We start from the raw sequence: 21,171 nt of genomic DNA, 5'->3' as shown, positions 1-21,171 counted from the left end.
GAAGTATTAAGCCCAAGCCCGACCCTAAAATTTGCAGGCCTGATGTGGGCCCAGGCTCGGGCCGGGCTTGAACACAAAACCTAGGCCCATGCCCAGAATTTCCGAGTCGGGCCGGGCTGAAATGATCACCCCTAATCTCTAGTGGTCGAAGTGATGGCGACCAGTATCGTAACGACAAAGGTACTTGTACTCAATATTATGGAAGTTATGTAAGGTCCTCTAACTTACAAAGTTGAGACAGAAAAACCCAGACATAACACAGTGGAGTAAGGTTTAGCTGAATGCAATATCTGCTCAACAGGCTATGAAACAAATAATACCTATTTATAGAGCTGTAAATTGGGTGGCTCGTTATGATCCATATATATTATGTATATATTATATATATACGTATATGTATAGTTGTATATGTAATAATAATATATATATATAAATTTTTATTTTCATTTTTTTATACTATTTAATTCCAATTGTATTATATTTTTTAATTTCATTTTATTATTTTATATACAAATAATTGTATAGATCAAAATCCATAGAAATAAAATTTTAAGATATTTTTTTTCACTTTTTATCTATTTTGTTAATTTATTTTAAAACTTTCATTATTTTTTTTGAATTAAAAAAAGCATGCCTCTCATGGCTTAGCCCAGCCTAATCCAATGCTCCACCCACAGCCCAACCTAGCCTACAGCACAGTCAAAGCCCTTTTAGGCTTGTGCAATGGGTTGTGAAAGTCCTAACCTTTTAAGTATCTTAGAGGGAGATCACATCTCTGCCCCACAAGGAGCTACCCCACAATGCCCCACAACACATCCCCGCCTTGTATTAGAGACATCTCCTGATAATAGTACCAGTCCCAATGATATCATCATCAGGAAATGTTCTCAATACATGGTGGGGGATGTGCTGTGGGGCATTGTGGGGTGGAGATGTAAACTCTCTTAGAGGAGACAAGCATGGCCCGACATATCTTACAGGCCAGCACAGCTCAATTTACACATCTAACGATGTACTTTTGTAATAAAATAAATGGGACCCATAACTATTTAATTAATTTGCCCTTGTGGGCCCTATATATTTTATCATTGGCGTGAGGCATTACATTGCTTTCCCAATCTAGAATGTGGATGCATGGAGATAAAATAAGGGGTTAATTAATGAAACCTCTCCGGTACCTTGTTACAATACCCTACTTTATGCTAATAGCATTGTCCTCTCCAACTTTCGGACACTGTTGCATCTACACTCTTCAATTGCCCAAACAATTAAGCCGAAGGACGAAGGAGATAAACATGTACACCTTACACTTTGCCAGTGGAGTCGAGTGGTGTCTTTTGGGTGTAGTTTCATTTCACCACACTTGTTTGTTTCAGGAAGCCACGAATTTCCTTCATTTCTCTGCCTAATCTTTGTCGTCATGATAATTTTTTTGTTTAATGCCATATTCATTCCTTATTCCTTCGAAAGGAGGGTAGTGTCAAGATCCCAAGGATATGTTATAATTTTTTCGTTTTTTTTTTTTTTATCAAAATCTACGATGAAGAGATTGTCTTAAACCAGACACATAAGGAGGGTTAGAATCATTTGCATTTTTTTATAAGTGTAATTTTTGCTTGAACTTACTCTATCATGTAGTTTATAAATAATTTCCTAATATATTATTTTGTCTATTAACTTTAGTTTCTAACTTTATTTGATGTTTTTGGAACAGAACAATAATTTAAAAGGATTTACTATGCTTCATTTATATCATTTCATAAGGCTCAGTTTGGAAAGGGAAAGAGTACAAATACAAATGTGTACAGTATAAATACATGTTTAGAAATACAATATACAAGTAATGTAAGTTTTGCTTTTGCACCCTATTCCTTCCAAACTGAGCCTAAATTATTTCACAATATTTAATTTTCACCATATCTATGAATTTTACATTATTTTCATGTGATATTTTTTACACTTCTGACATGTTTCTCATATTTCTAACATTATGTGATGTAAAAAATACAGTCTGGATGAGCTGGAAACAAAATCATACACCCCCAACTACCTATCATGGTTGAATACACCAGTGCACTATGGCCCCATCTGTACTGAACACTGGCATGTTGAATGGCCATAGATAGTTCAGCCAGGTGTGTATGATTTTGTCTCCAACTAATCCACTCCCTTAAAAACAGTGCCTAGTACTTTCTCCTAAATGGTGTATTGTTCTAAGGGGGCGTTCTTTTTTCCGATTTTGAGAGGGGGAAGTTGGTCAATGGGATTTTGGTTTCCACTGACCAAGAATCTCATGTTCTTTTTTCAGATTTATGTGAGGATCAAGAAAAACATATTTTCCTGGGTACCACTTGCCCGAGTAAGTGATACCCATCTCCTAGGTGAGTAAATAACTTTCCCACCTAGGGGGAAAGTTCCCAACATTTGAATGAGACAAAAATGCCCCTTTTAATTATGGATTTTATGACTATAAAGGTTATTGCTTTACTTAAATAAAAAATAAAAGAATATGGGTAAATCCACTTACCCGAGTAAATGTTTTCCAAATAAAACTTACCCAGGTAACTATATTTACCCAATAAATAACTTACCAAAAAGTGAATAAAGCCTAAGTGCAAAAGTGGTCAATCAAGATGTAAATTTGGCACTTTGGTTCATTTTTTCCTCTACAAAATACCTTACACCAAGGGAACCACCACCCCAGTTCACACATGCAACTCCTTAAGAGTGATATAGTATTTTACTTCTCTTTCTCCATTGCCTCACTCTTCAATATTTACTGCGGACCATATATATACTTGATACTTCCCTTCAACAAAAAGCAATGTAAAATCTGAACCAAATCGATCAAGGTCTGCCACCGACTTTTCTGATATAAAACCTCATCAGTTCACTTTGGCTGTTTGGAAGAAATAGCCTGAACTACTTTGGGAACCTTTACACATGATATTTTAGTTAATTAGCTATCACCAATCTCATCTCATCTAATCCCAAGACGTAATTTAAAAACAGGACAGCCAAGTCCGACCACGACATCACATCACATGGGCAGATTGTTAATTAACGAATTTGGACTTCACCCTTCCGGGTTTCTTCTTACTCACAGTGCCGGTTGGACCGGATGATAATAATAACTTTTGTTCAAATTAATTAATTCAGTATGAATCATATCATAAAATTATAATTTTTCCTTATTATCATCTTAAATCTTATCCCAATCATATGACATTCGTTAGATGTTTAGCCATTTCGCATTTAGTTTTATATCTGTTGTTATGGTTAAATTATAAATGATTAAGATGGTATTTAGAAGCGTGGACGTTTTTTGGGATCGATTTTCAAAAAGAAATGCTCATATTTTTAAGACTCGTTTTTTACAAAAAAATGTTTCTGCCACGTAGGCAGTGAGCAACACTATGTTGTTTGGTAAGGTGATTTTTATCATTGTTTTTCATGTATGTGCTGACAGGTAAGCATCACATAGGATACACATCAGTCAACCGTTTGGGGAAACAGTTTATCGATGCATGAAACGGCAATCGGTGGAATCCTGATTTATGAAGCATGGCCGATTTTTCAATAAATGCTTAAACCAAACATTCATATATATGGGCGTTTGTTGAAATGCCTATGTGGATCCAACATGGTACCATTTTTTTGGAAAAACGACCATGGTTCTAAACATCCCCTAAATCATTTCTTCTTCTTATTATTATTCTTATTATTAAAAAAGTCATTTCATACTGCTTTGACTCAAAAATCAACTTGTCTATTAACCTAATATGTCTAAGGGGTGGGTGTAACCTTTTGGGTGTTAGGGTTGGGATTTTGTCAAAATTTCAGTAGCTCAATCTAAAGCCCTAGCCTGAATTCTATTTGATATAAATATATAATCTCTCATGTTGCAAAAAAAAAAAAGAAAGAAAAGAAAACTATTGACTTGGCTAGACCATACCATGAAAATTCGGGTCTGAGAAAATGCCAATTCTTTCTTGTTTTATACTATTTTCAACAGTATGCTGATGTGGCAACAATCAACAACAGTCTTAAACAAAAAATAGAAAAATATTTTCTAAGAAAACAACATGAAAATGCAGCATTATTTTCTCAAAAACGGCGTTGGTTCAAAACATGGCCTTCATCAATGACCCATCTACTCATATAGCAGAACCCTTGACACATTCATCATACATGTCCATTGAAATGGTGACTTGTCCACCCGAAGGGGGAAAAACGATTCAACCTATATTCTCAGGTATAACTGATGTAACCGTTTCTGGTCACGTACCAATTCTTTGTGATGTATAAATTTTTTTGGCTAAGTACGTCGTTATTTGACCCAGTGGTGACGTGCCTTGGTGATGAGGCACTTGGTTGCGAACTCCTTGGGGGAGAACTACTTGGTGGTGAACTCCCTGGGGGAGAACTGCCAGGTGGCGAACTCCCTGGTGGCGAACTGCCTGGTGGCAAACTCCCTGGTGGCGAACTGTCTGGGGGCGAACTGCCTGGTGGCGCTCCCTGGTGGCGAATTGCCTGGTGGCGAACTCCCTGGTGGCGAACTGTCTGGGGGCGAACTGCCTGGTGGCGAACTGCCTAGTGGCGAACTCCCTGGTGGTGAACTGCCTGGTGGCAAACTGCCTGGTGGCAAACTGCCTGGGGGAAAACTGCCTGGTGGACTCGTCATTTGACTTGCTCCTAGGCGGCCTGCAACTCAGAGGATGGTGGAGCTCTCTGGTGCAGCGCAACCCGATTGCCCTCTGCATGAGGTGATTTCCTCTCCTTTGTAGGCGGTGGGAGCTGAGGGACCTGCGAGAACTGAATCAGAGGACCCAGGGGTATTTTCCCGGCGGAGGCTCTCCGATGCCTAAGTTAGCATTCTGATTACAGAGAGCTTGGAGAGAAATGAGAGAGCTAGAGAGTAGGGGTTACCATCCTTTTTTCCCTCCTTTTGGCTTTGGGGGTCGGAGTCCTTATATAGTGGTGTCCTCGCGGGTTAGGTGGGTGAAAAGCCTTCAAACGGTAAGACTCATCATATCCCGTCAGAACCGGGGTACGGTGGTGAACTCCTCGAGGTTGTCAGGCTGGCGCTTGTGTTAGGCGGCCAGGTCGGCGCCTGGGCCAGGTTGTTAGGTCGGCGCTTGTGTCAGTCAGCGGGTCGGTGTCTGGGCCAGGTTGCCAGGTCGGCGCCTGTGTCAATCGGCGGGTTGGTGTCTGGGCCAGGTTGTCAGGTCGGCGGGTCGGTGTCTGGGCCAGGTTGTCAAGCAGGAGATCTTCCTGCGATACGCCAAACTACTCTTCTGTACCGAGCTACCCTACAAGTGGCGAGCTGCCCGGGGGAGCTATCCCGAGCTCCTTGGCGAGCTCTATGGTGAGCTACCAAGCTCCTTGGCGAGCTCCTTGGTGAGCTACCGAGCTCGCGGGGTATGCCCTTATGGTTCATCGGTGGGCATCTTATGGGTTGCCAGGTCGGCCAGGTTGGATCATGTGCCAGGTTGATCCGACTAGGTCGCGCAGGCCGCACAGGACGTGCAGGCCGTGCAGGCTGTGCAGGCTGCGCCAGGTCGCGCGCAAGCCGCACCAGGCCGCGCTAGGCTGCGTGCGGGCTGCATGCAGGTCGCGCCAGGCCAGCCAGACCGGTGCCCGGGTGGGACACCAACTTGGTAAGTTGTTGCCTGGGTGTTTGCCTAGTTGTCACGAGGTGCCACGTGTCGCAATTTCACTGGAGGGCCAAATCTGCCCTCATTAATTGCCCCCCACTCCCGAGCTGAGAGTAACTCAGCGAAGGGAGTAGATTTCTTTTGGCCTGTAAGTCGACGAGCTAGTAAGTGTTGATCTAATTCCTTAGGTTTCGAGAGCTGCCTATATGTGGCGAGCTGCCAGTAAGGCGAGGGGGTCTCCGCCAGTTCAGTAGTGTAGCCCTTAGGCTCTGGGGCAACTTATAGTTCACTTTTGCTGATTTTGCTCCTGCTGAGGAAGCGACTGGATATTTATCAATAGTGTGGCCCGTAGGCTTTGGGAGTGACTCGTAGTCTACTCTTCTTTGACTTTTGCTCGTGCCAGAGAGGCGACCAGGTCTTAAGCAGTAATGTGGCCCATAGGCTTTTGGGAGTGACTCGTAGTCTACTCTTTTTTGACTTTGCCCGCGCCGGAGAGGCGACGGGGTCCTAAGCAGTAATGTGGCCCGTAGGCTTCGCCTGTGAGGTGTCGAGCTATGATTGTGCTGCATCAGCTTCGTAATGCCGGTCACCCACTCCTACAAGAAGCTACTAGGAGCTCGACCTTCGGGGGTAGCACTACTAACTTTAGGTCATCAGCTCACACGGGAGCCTTGGAAAGCTTGATTGGTAAGGGCGCCTACGTAGTCTGTTGGCCGCCAACTCCCGCGGAAGCCACAAAGAGCTCATCTTTGTAGGGGGGACCTTGCGGAGAGGACTGATGAGGCATTATCTAAATTGAAAGTAAGGTTGGTAGAACTACTTAGTCTGTTAGCTCCCTGCATAGTCTTTGAGTTCATAAAAAATGTAAACTATAAAGCGATTGCTTCAATTTCTAAAAAGTGAGGACTTAGCTTTGGTAAGATGAGAACTTAGCTTTTGTAGGATAAGAACTTAGCTTTTTGTAGCGTTTTCCCACAGACGACGCCAATTGATGTAACCGTTTCTGGTCACGTACCAATTTTTTGTGATGTATAAATTTTTTTGGCTAAGTACGTCGTTATTTGACCCGGTGGTGACGTGCCTTGGTGATGAGCTACTTGGTGGCGAACTCCCTGGTGGAGAACTACTTGGTGGCGAACTGCCTGGTGGCGAACTGCCTGGTGGCGAACTCCCTGGTAGCGAACTGCCTAATTGATATAGGAATATTTGGCCCGACCTCGTAATCACTCAACACGTGGTAAAGGCAACAGCTCGGCACGACAACACGCCCAAGACGTGAGCTCCGAGAGGAACCAGCGGTCCGAACTCCCTACAAGGAGCCCGAACTCCTCGTAAGGAGCCCGAGCTCTCCCTTGAGCCCCGAGCCTTACAAGCATAAAGGGCAACGACTCGAACTGGCCTGCCCCATGACAGTTCGGGACACACCTCTATCCGAACTCAAAACTTCACCTCGCTCACCACTACAGCACATTGCCTCCAGAACGCCAAACTGAACAACCGTACCACGCCTGACACCGAGGAAGTCCGTACATAGGAGCGGCGCACCTGACTGACTTGGGATCTGACGCTTGACAGCCGCACTCCAACGACCACCTACCACCGCCACCTGCTACCGCCATCTCCAGTTGCAGAGACGGCTCCGACAAAGAGAGTAGTGGCGGTTCTGTCCCAGCAGAGGTGATGACACCCGAACTGGCAAGAGCGCAGAGATAATCATACCCGACCTGACAGAAGCTTAGGAGTGAGTGCGCGAGGTGGTTATAAAAGGCTCCCTGTCCCCCAAGAACGAGGTATGTGAACTTTGCGCCATCTGGTTCTATCTTGCCTTTGAGAGAATTCTAACTTGAGTTTCGGAGCAATCTCACCGGGTTCCCCCCGGAGTTTCCACATCTTCTCCGTTTCAGGTTTCTTGTAGCTCCGTTCAGAGGCAAGGTCGTTGACAAATAGGACCGGCTGGATTGCGCACCATCAATTGGCGCCGTCTGTGGGAAACGCTTCTAAAAGCCTCCCTCTAAAACTCTCATAACCTCTTCTTCTTCCAAAAACCCCAACACTCATGGCTTCGTCCAGCAATGTCGGACGTGGCACAGAGACGAACACCACCGGGGAACAACTCCAAGTCCCCGTGGTGTGCATCAGACAGTTCACCATCCCCCTTCCGGTGGATGGGATCCCTAGCTTGAATGCGCCACAAACAGTGGCACCCGTAAACCTTCCTGTCATGAACGTCCCTCTTCCACACCCTATCGAAACAACTTTTGCTGAACCAACTACTGTCCCCTTGGCGACCCGCCAGAACCAGTTTGACGACCTGATGCAATGCATGCGGGCAATGCAAGCCCAAATGCGACAATTCCAGCAGCATCAACTCCAGCAGCACCAAGTACTACACCACCTCTCTCAACAATACTATCAGCAGCAGTTCCTCCAACTACCCCTGAACCAGTCACTGCTTCCACCTCTACACCCTGCTCCGAAACCAGTTAAGGCCTCCCCTCAGTGTGGACGCCCTCACCAAGGAGAAGCTTCCCAACTCCAGAACCCCCCTAACAGCCAGGCCTCATCCCCAGGCCGAAGGGAATGGAAAATCACCCCCACCTCGCAACTCGCAGGCGGGTCGGGAACCTCGCCCGCAAAGTCAGCACCTCGGCGCTCCAAGCCTGAGTTCCCGCTCACAGAGAACCGATTCAGCGCCCTAGTAGCAGACTACCAACATTCTGGGCCCATCAAGCTCGGCAACACAGAGGCCAGCAGCACCAGAACCAGGTCCACTCAACAATGAAGGCGCCGGCGAAGTCGTCGAACTACCACCCGTGTCCTGCCCGAGCTCAGAGGTAAGGAAGAGATGAGCTCAGACGACGTAAAAGCTGCCCCAATTCTCTTAGTTCCTTCCCCCCTTGCATCAGAACTTCTGGCAGTCCCCATGCCTAGAGACTTCAAGCTCCCACCTTTGGACAAGTATGATGGGTCCTTTGACCCCAACGACCACGTTGATGCTTTCCAGTCCCAAATGCACCTCGCTAGGGCCAGTGAATAATGCATGTGCGTGGCCTTTACCACCACCTTCAGGGGGTGGCCCGCACCTGGTACAGGAACCTAGCCCCCGGGTCAATAAGAAGCTGGACCCAGTTTGTGCAGGTCTTCATTGCACACTTCGTTACCAGCAAGTGGTGCCCCAGAACCGAGGAAAGCATCTTCGGAGTACTCCAGAGAGAAGGAGAATCCATCCAGGGCTACATCAAGCGGTTCAATGAAGCATGCTTGCAGATACTGCGATTAGACCCCGCGGTACAGCTCGCGGCGGCCAAGAGAGGAGTAACGCACAAGGAGTTCAAATGACACATGGTAGCCAGCCAGCCCGCGATCGAGGCCGAATTCCTCAAGCTCGCGGACAAGTTCATGAGAACAGAGCAAGAGATCAACCAAAAGACCGAAGGCGGGGTCAAGAAAAGGAAAAGAAAAGGTGAGCCCTCCAACCCAGGTGACAGAATAAACCCGGCCGAGGAGGCGAAGCCAAGCCAGCCATCCCGAGCTCCCTTAGCAGTTCGGATGGATTATACGCCGTTAAACATGAGGCGGACCGAGATCTTGATGACAATCAAAGACGCCCCATACATAAAGTGGCCACCTTGCCTAAAGGGGAATCCAAATGAGAGAAATAAAAATAGGTACTGTAGTTTTCATAGAGATCACGGTCATAGTACCGAACAGTGTAATAATCTTTGGGACGAGATAGAGGGACTCATCCGTCGCGGATACTTGAGAAATTTTGTACAGCATAATAATAATAATAACAATAAGGCAGGTCGGCAAGGGGAGCACGGAAAGGATGCCCCCGAATCCAGCAGCAGACCAGTCAAAGCGTTGCAACGACAGCCTCTGGAAGAGAGGCCAGTTCGGGGAACCATCCATGTGATAGTGGGAGGTTCAGTGGTAGCAGGGTGTACTTCGACAGCAGCCCGAACGTCAGTTCGCGAAGCAACTCGAGAAGAACAGAACCCTCCAAAGAGGCCGAAGACAGAAGAACCGATCTTCTTCACGGAAGACGATGCGCGAGGTGTCCACTACCCCCACGATGACGTGCTTGTCATAAAACTAAGGATCAGTGACTTTGAAGTCAGGCGCGTACTTGTGGATTCAGGTAGTTCGGCGGACATCCTCTTCAAGTCGGCATTTGACCAGCTATAGTTGCAGAGAAGCGAGCTGAAGCCCGCAAACACTCCTCTGGTGGGCTTCAGCGGAGAGGAAGTCAGGCCCCTCGGGAAGATAACAGTACCCGTGGAAGTCGGCACATAGCCTTGTACGGTCAGACTCAACCACGATTTCTTGGTGGTCGCGACCCCCTCCCGATACAATGCCATAATAGGGCGGCCAATTACGCATATTCTGCGGGCAGTGGTCTCCACCTACTATCTGGCAATGAAGTTCCCTATAGACTTTGGTGTGGGGGTAGCGCGGGGCGACCAGCTTGAGTCCCGCAAGTGTTATGTTGCTGCCCTGAAGGAAAAACCAAGGCGACCGACGACCTCGAGCTGGAGCGGCCTACGGAGCAGGGCGAGGAACGAGCTTCGCCCACAGTGGAAATGGTCGAAATCCCGACCTTGGCTACGGATCTGGCTCGAGCGCTAAAGATCGGTGCTTCCGTCAAGGAGCCTCTACGAACCGAACTGGTGAGTTTCTTACTTCAAAATTTAGATATTTTTGCATGGTCCACGGCCGATATGCCCGGTATTGACCCTGGCCTTATAACTTACAAACTTAACACTGACCCTGTAGTCAGACCCATCAGACAGAAGAAACGCAACTTAGCCCCGGAGTGCTGGAGGGCGGTCGATGAGGAAGTCGAAAAGCTCCTCGTAGCGGACTTCATAAGGGAAGTTCATTACCCAAGTTGGGTAGCCAACCCAGTACTGGTGAAAAAGGCAAACGGCAAGTAGCGCATGTGCGTCGACTACACCGACCTGAACCGAGCTTGCCCAAAAGACTACTTCCCCCTCCCCAGAATTGACCGCCTAGTGGACGCAACCTCGGGACATGAGTTGCCAAGCTTCTTGGATGCTTACTCAGGCTACAACCAAATCAGGATGGACCAGTACGATGAGGAAAAAACCAGCTTCATAACCGAGTTCAGCATGTACTGCTACAAGGTCATGCCCTTCGGACTGAAGAATGCTGGGGTGACCTTCCAAAGACTTGTAAATAAGCTGTTTCGGTTCTCAATTGGCACGAAAATAGAATGTTATGTAGACGACATGGTCGTCAAGACGCAGTTCTCACAGGAATTAATACAAGACTTAGATTCTGTCTTCCAAATTCTGCATCAATTTAGCATGAAACTGAACCCCAACAAATGTGTCTTCGGTGTCACCTTGGGTAAGTTCCTAGGGTACATTGTCAACCGGCGTGGTATTGAGGCCAACCCGGACAAGATAAAAGCCATCCTAGATATGAGACCACCCCGAAAAGTAAAGGAAGTTCAAAGGCTAAACGGCCGCATAGCCACTCTAAGCCGCTTCATGTCCAAATTGGCAGACCGCTGTCTGCCTTTCTTTAAGGCAATCAAAGGCAAAGGGTTCGAATGGACTCGAGACTGTCAGCTTGCGTTCGACGAGCTAAAGAGCTACCTCGCTACTGTGCCAACGTTAGCCAGGCCTGAGGAGGGCGAGGTCTTAGAACTGTACCTCTCGGCAAGCGACGAGGTGGTCAGTTTGGTACTAATAAAAGAAGTAGATCGGGTCCAGCGGCCCGTCTATTATGTTAGTAAAATTCTGTAGGGAGCAGAGACGAGATACCCGTAGATAGAAAAGCTAGCATACGCACTGGTAATTGCAGCTCGGAAACTCCGCCCATATTTCTAGGCTCACACTGTCATCGTCTTGACTGACAAACCTCTGAGGCAAGTCTTACTCAAGCCCGAGGTTTCCGGTCGGCTGACGAAGTGGGCCATCGAGCTCAGTGAGTACGACCTCCAGTATAAGCCACGAACTGCTATTAAGGCCCAAGCCTTGGCAGATTTCATCGCCGAGTGCACGTTCAGCCTCGAAGCCCCTGGGCCGGTTGAGCCCGAGATCCCCAGTTCGGGTGAGCCCGGAGCTCCCAAGCCAATAGATTCTGAACCCCGTGAAGTAGCAGCCAATGTGACATCTCTCCTGGTTAGGCCAAATGCGAACTGGAATGAGGAGCCCTGGATCCTTCACGTAGATGGCACCTCGAACCAGCAGGGTAGCGGGGCTGGAATAGTCCTACGTGGCCCGGGTGGCACGAAATTGGAATACGCACTACGCTTTGAGTTCGCGGCATCCAACAACGAGGCAGAGTATGAGGCATTGATAGCCGAGCTGAACGTAGCGCAAAAGGTAAGAGCAAAGCACATGGTTATCTGTAGTGATTCCCAGCTCGTGGTCAACCAGGTTAAGGGCGAATATGAAGCACGCGAGCTCACTATGATCACATACTTGGCAAAAGTAAAGGAGGCTCTACTCAACTTCCAGTCACACTTCATCAGGCAAATTCTGAGGCCAGAGAACACTGAGGTCGATGCTCTGTCCCGGTTAGCCAGCACGAGTCACAACACCATGAGAGCCGTGTACATAGAGGACTTACCTCGGCCCAGCATTCTCGGTGGGGCTGAGGAGGTCACTCCCGTCCTTGAAGTAGAGTCGAGCTGGATCGACCCACTCGCGAGCTTCTTGCTAGATGGAACCCTCCCTGTAGACCGCAATGCAGCCAAGAGGGTGCAGCGCCATGCAGCCAAATATGTCATAATAGACGAACGGTTGTACCGATGGTCCTACACGCTCCCCTACCTGCGTTGCTTGCGACCTGCCGAAGCCGAGCTCGTACTCCGTGACACTCATGAAGGTCTGTGCGGCGGACACCTGGGGGGCAGAGCCCTCGCCCAAAAGGCACTTCAACAAGGGTACTACTGGCCGTCGATGAAGGCAGAAGCTGTCGAGCTCGTCAGAAAATGCGACAAGTGTCTGAAGCATGCCAATATCTACCATCAGCCTACTGCCGACCTCAAGTACCTCACCAGTCCATGGCCCTTTGCACAATGGGGCATCAACCTCCTGGGACCATTCCCGCCAGCAACAGGTGGGAGAAAGTTCCTAGTGGTGGCAGTAGATTACTTCACAAAGTGGATAGAAGCTGAACCTCTGGCAATAGTTACAGCCCGAAACATACAGAACTTCTTTTGGAAGAACATAGTATGTCGCTTCGGGCTACCTCAGGTACTAATCTCTGACAATAGCAGGCAGTTCGAGGATATCAAGTTCCAAGAATGGTGCCAAAATATGGGAATTCGTCAGAACTTCACATCGGTCGTACACCCGGAGGCAAACGGTCAGACAAAAGTAATGAATAGAGCCATCCTCTGCGGACTGAAAGTATGACTAGACTGAGCTAAAGGGTTGTGGGTGGATGAGCTACCAAGTGTTCTATGAGCTCACCGAACTACGGAGAAAACTGCCACGGGACGATCAGACAAACGGAGACGAGTTACATACCAACCTCGACCTACTGGATGAGGTAAGAGACCTCGCGCACATCCGGACAGCGGCCTACCAGCAAAAAGTAGCTCGGTACTACAATGCCAGAGTAAAGAAGCGGAGCTTCCGCGTTGGCAACCTGGTTCTCCGTAAGATCATGGTACCCGAACCCGGCGTGGGCAAACTTGGACCAAATTGGGAAGGGCCCTACAGAGTAAAGAGAGCGCTCGGGGGGGCATACGAGCTCGAAACCTTAGAGGGCAAACAAGTACCCCGAGCGTGGAACATCGTCAACTTAAGGCAATACTACCTATAGTCCATCAAACGAAGTGGACAAAATCGCTACCAGAGACTAAGTATTAACAGGGACATCGGCATCTCAGAGACTAAGTATTAACACCAAAATAGGCCGTGCGAGTGCAGTAACCCGGGCAAGAAACAGATCAGGCATATGGTCAGTTCGGCAAATACGGTCAGTTTGGGAGAAAGAACAACCAACACTTAACCAAAGAGAAAAGTCATTCCATTTCAAAATAAGGGAGTGGACATTTCAAACAAAAAAAAAAATTTTACGTTTCACAGGCCCAGAGCTACTTCTTCATTATCAGAAGGCACTTCAACGATACCCGAAGGTCCTGCCTCGCCCTTGGAATCTGGCTCACCATCAACAGCATTGGCCATCTCCTGAGTTATGCGCGAAGTGGATATGGCACTGATATCGAGCTCGGGGTACGTGTTCCGGATCATCCACCGGCTTAGTTTAAAACCCCTTCTGTACGAGTCCACCATCAGGTCATCAAAGCGCGGCGAGGCGATGTACTCATTGACGGCCTTCTTCTTGGCATCTTCGATGCCTTAAGAAAAGATATGCATCATTTCCCTAATGTCCTCCTGAAGGTATTCAACCTGATGCTGCAGATCCAGCCTCAGGTTCGCCATGTGCTTCACCACTACTCCCATGGCCTTGACTTCTCTCTGAGACCTCGCCTGCCTGGTCTGTGCAACGTGAGCAACCGCCTCAGCAGCGCGAGGAGCCGCCTCAGTAGCTCGGGATGTCGTCTCGGTAGCACGGAGAGCCCCTTCGGCAGCTCGCACCTGCCTCGAGCTCCTTTACACCTGGGCTGCCAAGGCATGGATAGAAGAGTTCACCTACCAAAAGGAAAGAACAAGTGATCAGAAGAACGACAGCAAGAGGGATAAAAGCAAAAGAGCTTGACAAAAAATCCTGATTACCACCATGGCATGAGTGACAGCACGATAGGCCACCTGGTTGAAAGGGAGATCGGTCTACGCTGCGACCTCCTTGGGGTAAATGGCCTCCCTACTCTTCTGAAGAGCGTGGTTCGACGACAACACACTCCTGAATTCCCCTTGGGCTCCCAAGCTCCCTGTGTAAGCAGACACAGAGTAAGCGGGAGCCCCCGTGTAAGTAGTCTTAGCATAAGGGGCCTCTGCCGCTTCTTGCATTGGAGGAGCCATCTCGAGCTCCCTGGGCGGATCCTCTGACGGGTAGTTTGGTACCTCGGGCTCCGCATCCTGGGGCAGCTCGGCACGAGTTCGTTTGGCGACTCGCTTCCTCCTCTTCATGCCTTGAAACAAGTGCCCACCACGAGTCCTTTCTGAGTCCATCACACCTGCAAAAAGAGTTCGGCATCAGAAAAAACAAAAGAACAACAAAAACAAAAAACCTCTGTGTAAGGAACCTACCCGAACTCAGGCCGGCCGCAATGAGCTTGACCTACATCAGATACTGATGGCATTTTAGCCCAAGTCGCGCCCATTGCCGAAGGCCCTTTACCGTCTCTTTATCAAGCGTAACACCGAAGTCAGGGGCGGCCATTCCCCACCCGGTCTGAAACGGCCACCCCAATACACTTTGCACCCCGAAGTAGTCCCGCTTCCACGCCGGGACCTTGTTGGGAAGTTCATGTAAAAGCTTAAAACCCGGGCGAGGAAACAGGTAATACGCCTGCCTACACCCGGGAAGGGGACCCACTTGCTTCTTAAGCATCAAAATGGAAGAGAAGATCTCCAAGTGTAAAGGAAATCCCTGTTCGCAAAATAGGGAGATTGTCCCCACCAAGTTACGAATGGAGTTCGGGGGAAGCTGGCTGACAGTAACGCCGAAGTGGTTCATGACCTCGACAAGGAGAGGGTGGAAAGGCAGGCGCAACCCCGCAGTGAGCTGCTCCCGGAATATCACGATCTCATAAGGCCCGTGCTCCCAAGGGAAACTGCCCGAAGGTATGAAGTAGGCGTACTCCCCAGGCAGGTTAAACTGGGTAATAAGGGATTGAAGCCCCTCGGGCGTCATGGTCGAGGGCCCAAACTTGTCTAACTTCCGACCTCGACGAGAGGTGGATGCCAAACTACCCGAGGCGACTCGGCCTACGGGCTCGAACTCTTCCTCAAGTTCTACCTCAGGTTCGCTAGGACCGTCGGGGGATGCAACTCAGTTCGTAGAACCTGCATCGGACCCCCTTGAAGAACTGTCTGAGCTATCCGAGCTAGACATCGGGAGGAGAAGATGGATTCTAGGAAAGTACTCACCCGGAAAAAGGCTTGAACAGACTGCGGAAACTTGAAACACGAGCTAAAATCTTGAGTGCGAATTAAAAGCCTGGATGCGAGCTGAAACTTGGACGCGAGCTCAAGAAATAGCGCAGAAGTGACAAAGCAACTGGGGACCCCCACTATTTATACCCACAATAACCGAGAATCAATGGTTCAGATCAAAGCCAACCCGACGGCCCGCAATCGCGCTGACCGCACGTGCCCTGAGACCGAGACGCGGTTGGCGCATGTCTTTCTGAAACTGATAGAACGCCAGCGCACGTCTCCTCGCATTAAAGGCGACAGCGGCGCGTTTTTTCAAATTTGAAAAGACCCGCTGTCACGTCTCCTAGCGGCGCGCTTTTTTGAAGTTTGAAATAAGCGCGTGCCGCCACGTCTGTCAGCATTTTTGGACAGATTGGCGCTTTTTCCGTCTCTTTGGCGCTCGATAAACCCGGAAAAATCCGGACGAACACCTCGTGCTATCAATCAAAACCAGTTCGAAGTACGAGACAAATCCACCTACCACCTCGCGACTCCTCGCGCCAAGGCAAGTCCCTTAAACACGAGGAGTGGGGAGCAATTGATATAGGAAGATTTGGCCTGACCTCGTAATCACTCAACACGTGGCAAAGACAACAGCTCGGCATGACAGCACGCCCAAGACGTGAGCTCCTAGAGGAACCAGCGGTCCGAACTCCCTACAAGGAGCCCGAACTTCCCGTAAGGAGCCTGAGCTCTCCCTTGAGCCCCGAGCCTTACAAGCACAAAGGGCAACGACCCGAACTGGCCTGCCCCATGACAGTTCGGGACACACCTCTATCCAAACTCAAGACTTCACCTCGTTCACCACTCCAGCACTTCGCCTCCAGGACGCCAAACTGAACAATCGTACCACGCCTGACACCGATGAAGTCCGTACCCAGGGGCGGCGCACCTGACTGACTTGGGATCTGACGCTTGAGAGCCGCACTCCAATGGCCACTTGCCACTGCCACCTGCTACCGCCATCTCCAATTGCAGAGACGGCTCTGACAAAGAGAGCAGTGGCGGTTCTGTCCCAGTAGAGGTGATGACACCCGAACTGGCAAGAGCGCAGAGATAATCATACCCGACCTGACAGAAGCTTAGGAGTGAGTGCGCGAGGTGGTTATAAAAGGCTCCCTGCCCCCCAAGAACGAGGTATGTGAACTTTGCGCCATCTGGTTCTATCTTGCCTTTGAGAGAATTCTAACTTGAGCTTCGGAGCAATCTCACCGGGTTCCCCCCGGAGTTTCCTCATCTTCTCTGTTTTAGGTTCCCAGTAGTTCCGTTCAGAGGCAAGGTCGTTGACAGGTAGAACCGGCCGGATTACGCACTATCAATAACCATCCAATTAAGATTTGGATATCCTAGCTCCAATCCCGGATTCGACCCGATCTACCATACCCATCAAATTCTAGGTGTTTCTAGACCCTCCAATAGACCTCATACATTGGATTGGGTCGTTGAGTCAAAATTCACATACAAAAGAGGGAGGCAGCCACAGCCAATAAGGGGTGAAAGAAAGTGAAGCCAGGCCTCTCAGCCAGTAGCACCAATACTGCATCTGAGCCAGTGCCTACGACAAAAGAAAACGAAAACCAGCAGACCATGACACCTGAATGGAGCGATTGTGGCGCAGCCGGATCAGACGGCAAGCCCAGCGGTGGCGTCGATGCTCGGGAGCGCCACAAGCTCGCCGAACGTGAACGCCGTAAGTCCATGCGAGAGCTCTTCCTATCTCTCCATGCTCTCCTCCCTCACGCCAACACAGTCCGGAAAGAACAGTCGGCCATCCTTGACGAGATAATCAAATACATCCCCTTAGCTGCTGCTCGCCTTCGCTCACTTCAGAACCGAGGGGATTCTCCCTCCAGCTCCGGCATCTCCAAGGCCTCGCCGACTGTTCTTGTCTCCGACCGTAACTCGACCTCGCCCAACTCTACAGACTGCGACATCCGAGTCGCTCCCGAGTCTTCCTCCTCTGTGGCCATTCGTATACGAGGGGACCGCGTCAACGTTTCTCTGTCCGATACCAGGGGTAATTCAAAGGCATTCTTACTATCTGCCATCTTCGATGAGCTCGAAGCTCATCAACTTGAGCTTATCCGATCTACCCATTGTCGTGATGGAAACAAAATACTTCATCATTCTGAAAGCAAGGTCTGTGCTGCTACCCAGGATTTAATTTGTTATGTTCTTTTGTTTTTGATTCTATGAACATGATGATGCATTTATCAAGGTCGTTACCCATTAAACTTTTTCTAACTATATGAACTGGGTTTTCATTTCTTTTTCTATTTTGATTACAGATTTGCGATGGGTTGGATAGATCTCCAGCTTTGTTGAAAGCAAGACTGCAAGAACTAGCTTGCAAACTGCACCGGCTTAGAAACTCATCCTCGCTTAAGGAATCTTTTGACCAGCTAGACTAGACTAAATTGATTCACGTCATCATTCAGCTATAGTCTTCTCTCTCTGAGTCTCTGTCTGTTTGAAGTTGATAAATGTAATTAAATAATAGTCGGGATCAAGGGATTAAGGCTGGGTTGAGCTTTCATCAATCTCAAGTTGTTTTTGTTGTTTATGGCACCCCATCTATCCCTTCAAATCCCGAAGAGACGGCTTATCGGGAAAAAAAAAATCACGAAGAGGCGTTTAGATTAAAAAAAAAAAAAATTGCCATTGAAATGAAATATGAATGGATCGTCCGTTCTCATTTATATTGTTCTTGTTATCAGGACAGCTTATCTTTGTTTAATTTGTTTATGGAAATTATTAGACCATGTGATTGTCCACGCATTAATCTATGAGATCTGACTTGTACCCTTCAACTATTAGAGAAATCAAAATATACTATTTATAGTACTGTAAATGCAAGTATGCAACAAAGCTGATCATGGAACGGCATTTGTCGGTTATTTTGCTTTCTGGGTTCTGTGCCAAACAGAAGGCGAGAGGATACCATTTATTTTGGGACTTCTGAATCAATCAAGATGTAAGCAAATGCCCATTTATTTATTATTATAATAATAATAATAATAAGGCAGAACAAAATAAGAAGTTTGAATTAATTAATTATATAAGCTAAACAAAACCTGAAATGAAGTTTCGGTTTGGAAGGAGTATAAATATAAATATAATCATTTTATATGTATTTGTATTTATACTTTTTTCAAACTGAGCCGAGATGATTTTGTAGATATTCTCCATTACATATTTGAGAGCTAGCTAGCACATAGTGGCTGAGTTATCCATTTAGCCACTTTAGATTCATGGATTGATTTACCTTAGATCATCAAACCCGCCTTGATTCACTGCAAATCAATTCTACAAACTTAAGTTAATTAGGCGAATGACATTATTAATCTACTTACTTAATTTGACTATGATTTGCGAAATAAATTACTCAGAAGTACTACCAATGAATAACAAGCTCATCATAACAACGATAAAGGAAATATAACAGTATCAGGAATTACATGAACTAATTAATGTGGAACCTAACTAGTCTAGGCAACTAAGATCAGCAGACAACCTGTGGACTGTGGTCACTGATTTTAGCCATTTCTCATTTTCAGTCAAAGTTAAAAATTCCAAGGAATGAATTTGATGGAGGCATTTAATTTTCAATCAAATTAAGTAATTGGGATCAAGTATGCACAGCATAATAAGCACTTTCTAAATATTCTCATAACTATCAATAGCTATTTTTAATACTTTTTAAGTGTAGGTTAAGGGTATATTTTAAGGGACAGATGTCAAAAAATTTTCTAAATACTCATTGGATGTGTTTATAATGCTGTGCCTACCTGATATTTTTTCTATGTAAGGCAGTAAAAAAAAATGAATCCACTTAGATTATGTTTGGTTTGAAGGAAAAGGTAAAAAAATCTATACAAAATCTGTAAAGTTTTTCTTATTTTTTCTCTTCCTTTTCTTTCAAATCAAACACAATCTTAATATCTCATATTCTTATTTGTTTAATTTAATAATTAGACTAACCAAATATATTGAAAGCATGTAGAGAACGTAAACCTAACAAAACCACTATAAATTACAATCCAGAACCTCAATCGTTGACCACTCAGCTATGAATATATATACCAGATACCCAAAATAAGAGACCCATGAAGAACGTGCGTGGAAGTTGCCATTTCCCAATCTTCATCTATACGTGTTAGCTTTATGGGGAGTTTTGATTCCAGGCCCACGTGCCCATGTATCCTTATGCCCATTCAAATCTGAAATTTGATCGAATTGTGTTAGTTTATTCCAATCTGACGGTTGACTATTTGTTTTGGCGCGTGTTGTCAGGGTGATCAACGGATGGAAACAGTCCCTGAAGTCTACACTGGCTGCTGGGCAATGCAGTGTTGATAATTTGTCATAAATCTATCATTTGAAAAGTGGAAAGTTAGATGGTCATTATTTTCTGGAAAATTGCACCAAGAAATTATATTTTCCAGAAGACCGGAGAAAGTAAACTTCTCAGTAATTCTTGCATCCCAATCGTGAATTGATTTCTGGATGGAAAAGTCCAAAGTCCATACGCTATGGATTGAAACTTTAATATCAGAAGTAATACATTCTAGCTTTTTGGTGGCAGACTATTTGGCCTGGCAATTGGATTGGGTGGGTCGGGTTCGGGTTGGGTTAAAGACATTTTGAGTTGATTTTGGGTCGGGTGGGTTTTCGAGTTGGGTTGGCAAATTCTTAATCCTAACCTTAAATGAATGGATTAGGGTTGATCTATGGGTCAATTCAGGTCATTTTAAAAAATAAAGAAAAAAATACATGAAAAATGTCAAAATTAAAGAAATTAATCTTAAAATTCTAAAAATAAAATAAAAAACATAAATATTTAACAATTTAAAAAATAAAGATTAAAGAGTGAAAACTTCTAACACTATATAAATAATCCTAATTAAACATGACAAATTGACAATCAGGTCAGTAGATTGACCCATGACCCAACCCAGTTTTTTCCGGGTCCAATTGGGTCATTCTCAAATTCAAGACCTCAGATAACTAAATATGAGACCCTAATCCTACTTTTCCAGATTGGATTGGATCGGGTTCACAGGTTGGGTTTTTTGGCAGGACTCATTATTTTTTAGTTAGGTGGTTCATGATAAACATTCCAAACATTAAAGTGTTTAAGTTATTAATAGTATTTAATATCCAAACCTATAATCTAAATCCCAGAGATAAGATTTGATTTTGCTTGGAATATTCAGCATCAAATTTGATCTTCGATTGGAGGTTAGAAGTAAAGGAGAAGAGAAGGAAGGGAAAGATCATCGGGCTAAGTCTGTGTTAGTGCTTTGGTGGTGCTATTGCTTTGCACTTAACTCAAGAGGAGGTCTTTGGTCAGTAATTTCCAGGGAGAAGAGTTAGAATCATTGAGAGAGTGATTAGGGTGAACCCAGATTTACTACTCACTTTCT

At 46.6% G+C, this 21,171-nt stretch overlaps 1 protein-coding gene across 1 annotated transcript; it reads left to right on the top strand.

Annotated features, from left to right (window-relative positions):
* Nucleotides 1-17,069: 17,069 nt before the first annotated feature.
* On the top strand, nucleotides 17,070-18,444 carry LOC104589957 (uncharacterized). Its single transcript, XM_010248444.3, has 2 exons — nucleotides 17,070-17,884; nucleotides 18,034-18,444. Exons 1-2 carry the CDS (start codon nucleotides 17,333-17,335, stop codon nucleotides 18,154-18,156), a joined length of 675 nt encoding a protein of 224 aa, XP_010246746.1. The 5' UTR covers nucleotides 17,070-17,332; the 3' UTR covers nucleotides 18,157-18,444.
* Nucleotides 18,445-21,171: the final 2,727 nt, after the last annotated feature.

The sequence above is a fragment of the Nelumbo nucifera genome, chromosome 7 (assembly GCF_055504915.1).
Source record: "Nelumbo nucifera cultivar China Antique chromosome 7, China Antique-T2T, whole genome shotgun sequence".
Classification (NCBI taxonomy): Eukaryota; Viridiplantae; Streptophyta; class Magnoliopsida; order Proteales; family Nelumbonaceae; genus Nelumbo; species Nelumbo nucifera.
Note: the sequence above shows the minus strand (reverse complement) of the source record. Positions and strands in the feature narration are given on the sequence as shown.

What these genes read in the sequence shown, in the direction of transcription:
- LOC104589957 (XM_010248444.3), top strand. Translation starts at nt 17,333, where the DNA reads ATGACACCTGAATGGAGCGATTGTGGCGCAGCCGGATCAGACGGCAAG. An exon ending in TTCATCATTCTGAAAGCAAG is followed by an intron (nt 17,885 to 18,033) that starts GTCTGTGCTGCT and finishes TTTTGATTACAG; the next exon opens with ATTTGCGATGGGTTGGATAG.